Genomic DNA, 3,509 nt, shown 5'->3' on the forward strand with positions numbered 1-3,509 from the left:
CCCCCCACCCCCCCCCCCCCCCCCCATTGGTCAAGGTGCCAAGCCTGTAACATCAGACCCTAAAGCTGCAGGGCATGATTAGCTTTGGAGTCTGATAATGACAGGTGTCATCATTAGGCTGGGTTCACACCTAAGCGTATTGAACATGCACGTTTGTCACACAGCGCGTTACCGCGATTCACTGTAAAAACCGTGCGACAAATGCAGGTTTCCGAGGGCTACCTGTCTGTATCCCAATGGATACGAGTGGCAAATACGCCCCAAAGAAGCTCCTGTAGTTTGGGCGTAGGGCGTTTTGCAGCGTGTTCCTACGCACTGTAAAACGCCCAGGTGGGAATCATGCCCATAGGCAATCATTGGCTTTCACATGCTGAGGGTTTTACAGAGCGTAGGAACCCGCTGTAAAATGCCCAGGTGTGAACCGGGCCTTAGACTTTACTCCTAGGCAGACACTGGCTTTGCGACTACAAGGCCTGCAGAGATCACCCGACTGACTTGAGGCACAGAGGGGCAAACATTAAAGCCAGCACAATATTCAGAAGGGAAGCCAATTTTGGACACCCTGAAGTTGGGATCAGAGTGACTGCACAGTGCAAATTTTCAGACAGCATAGAACAGATTGACCCCTTGAAGTGTACTTACAGAAGCCTTGTCAATTGTTGTGAACACACCGGTAGATTCCACCACATAGTCGGCACCAGAACCTCCCCATTTGATGGCGCTGGGATCCCGTCTAGAAGGAAAACAAATCTGAGAAACTGCAGAGCAGAGATTTGGGAGGAAACTTGAACAGACCATATAAAAGGGTTCAACTGCCTGCTGAAAATGGCCATCTGGTGCTTTCAAGAGTCCCTGACCCAGAATATCAGCCAGCACAGAACCTGCCTACTTGTTCTGGCATGCCACTGGCATTTGTTTGATGGGGAGGTACACCAGGACAGGCCCAACATGTTTTACCAGAGATTTATCTTTAAAGCTGGAAATATTTCCCTGCCATAGAATTAGTATTAATACACCTAGTCCTGAGATTTATTTAGCTCTGCCAAACTGTACAGCCCCAATGTCTCTGCTGCAACTAACATGTTAAGGTCTCATCTCCCCACCACCCATCCCAGTGACCAACTACCTCTGCTCCCTCCCCATCTGCATGGCCAGAAGATTGAAAGCCAAGCTACCATTTACTGAATGACTCAAGCATTACTAGTTCTGGGCTTGTGTTTTGCTTTAGAGTTTTACATTTTGTGTGATACCACTTGCAGCCAGGAGGTGGAGCTGGAAGGCACTTTCTACAGTGGACCAGTCCTGAATAGGATTATAGACTGCAGAGTAATTTTGAAGGACACTGTCCTCCCTCTAACCAAGAACAGTTTGCCATCTCTTGCAGTGCTGGCCTCTTATTAGAAAGATCAGCATGTCTTACAAATGCTCATGTGTACAGCAAAGGTTTATATGGTACATCAGCAGAGCTCTTCGGCTCACAAGACTCAAGTTATGTGGATGCAGATGCGGATTTGGATTTCCCTGCAAGCTACAACACCTTGCCCTCTGCTATAGATTGCCGTCACCCCAGGACAAGAGTACATACTGGAAAGGATCACCAGTGAGGAAAAGGCCTAAAAAAACCTGCAGCCACCATATCCAAGGACAGGTAAGCTGGGATTACTTTGTTCTTGGGTTTAGATAAACCCCCAAGACCAGCTGCACCCAGATCAGTCCAATTTTATTAAGCCATATCAACTTACTCCTGAGACACGGTGATGGCTTTGCCATTGATGACCAGCTTGCCACCCTCGGCCTTCACATCCCCCTTGAAGCGTCCATGAGTGGAGTCATACTTGAACATGTAAACCTAAGAAAGAAAGGCAACTCTGGTTGAATCAATCTTGTAGCCCTTTAGGCTGTAACCAGCAATACAACCCAAACTTCAGTCACCACCTACAGCATGAAGTTTAAACCATAGACAACTAAATGAATGGGCCCACCAAATAGGTTATCTAAGTGATATTGAGGACCCATAAAATGTATTACATGCTTGCCTCTGGCTGCCTGATCTGCCGAGCTACGATAAGTCTCCAGCACCCAACAGCCCCAAGAGTGTCACATGCCTTGCACTGTGTGGTCTCATTTGATGAACTGTAGTGGCCACCTGTGTGAACCACAGTACTCAGTTGGGGGACCATGTATTGAGCAAAACTGACTTGATGACTATGGAAGCTAATCAATGTCACTCCATAGACAATATCAAAAAGTTCACTTACCATGTAGTCCACGTCAATGAAGGGGTCATTGATGTGAACAACTGAGAGCTTTCCAGACTCAAAAGCAGCACGGGTCACCAGACGCCCGATACGGCCAAATCTAAAAATAAAAAGCAGGCATGAGAAAACAAATCTTGCAACATGGATGGAAGTACATGACAACACACTGGGTTTAATTACCAAATGAGTAAAGGCTGCACATTTAGGAAAGCCGAGTGTTCACCAAGCTTAGGAGATAAGGCCCCCTCTAACCTAGCTCCCAGAACCCTCCAACCCTATAGGAGATACTTCAAGGGAGAGACCCATCAGGACCTTTGGGCAGACTTTCCTACAAGAGACAATGCTTGATAGGAGTGTTCCCAGTAACCATGGCAGGTTTCAGTAGTGGCATTTGAATGGGAGACCCAACAAAAGACTGCTGGGACCTTTAAAGACAGCTGGCCTCACTTCAAACATTGGAATGGAAACCGTCACATGTGGGAAAGGTCATCTTCAATAAAGGCCACCCATAATTTTACCAAGCCTGGACAGTGGAGATCCCAACAACATGGCACAGATAGAGTGGTCACCCCATTTCAGGAAGCTGACCAAGTCAAGTGTGTTGGGTCTACACTGATCTGCGTTCCCTGTGACAGTTGGGATAATCCTGTACCAACTTAAAATACAACATTTCTTGCACAACTGGAGGATTGACATGAACCCAACATGTCCTTAACAGCCGTATTCCTTGGCCACTGTATGGTCTCTAATGGAACACTAAAGTAGCATGGTGCTGGTTTGTGTAGCTTCTCTCGCTGCTACAACTAATCAGCCCCATGAAGGCATGCAAGATAGCATTCAACATTTTCAATACATCTGGACCAATTGAGCACGTTCATAATAACCAGAAGCCAAGAAGCCCTGCTGTTCACACATGCAGACTGCCTAGTATTAAATGCGTGATGGGACAGGATGTTCTAAACACCTACTCTGTTGGAAATTCTGCATTTGGTTAGGAAAAAACCCACCATCTGTTCTAACTGTGGAATTAATCTGAAGTCATGTAAAAGGCAGCTTCTGAATCACGTATGCCAGGCCAAGCCTCCATGTTGATACCCATGAGGAGGGTTGCCAGCTTCTGCATGATATGCTCTAGGCCAAGCATACATGTTATGACAGCTCCTGCTTGCTCTGGAGGCATAGATACTGCAGGCGCAATTTCTCTTTGGGGGGGGGGGGGGGGGCAGAAGGAGGAGAAAGAGAGAGAGAGGG

At 47.1% G+C, this 3,509-nt stretch overlaps 1 protein-coding gene across 1 annotated transcript in view; it reads right to left on the reverse strand.

The window, feature by feature from the left end:
- GAPDH (glyceraldehyde-3-phosphate dehydrogenase) overlaps window positions 1-3,509 on the reverse strand; it is a 10,441-nt gene that overhangs the window by 4,177 nt on the left and 2,755 nt on the right. The window contains exons 2-4 of the mRNA XM_018553216.1: window positions 2,259-2,358; window positions 1,743-1,849; window positions 643-733 (exon numbers count right to left, since the gene is read on the reverse strand). Of these exons, the coding sequence (XP_018408718.1) occupies window positions 643-733; window positions 1,743-1,849; window positions 2,259-2,358 (298 nt within the window). The remainder of the gene's footprint in view (window positions 1-642; window positions 734-1,742; window positions 1,850-2,258; window positions 2,359-3,509) is intronic.

This window comes from Nanorana parkeri, unplaced genomic scaffold, assembly GCF_000935625.1.
Source record: "Nanorana parkeri isolate BGI_ZX_2015 unplaced genomic scaffold, ASM93562v1 scaffold113, whole genome shotgun sequence".
Classification (NCBI taxonomy): Eukaryota; Metazoa; Chordata; class Amphibia; order Anura; family Dicroglossidae; genus Nanorana; species Nanorana parkeri.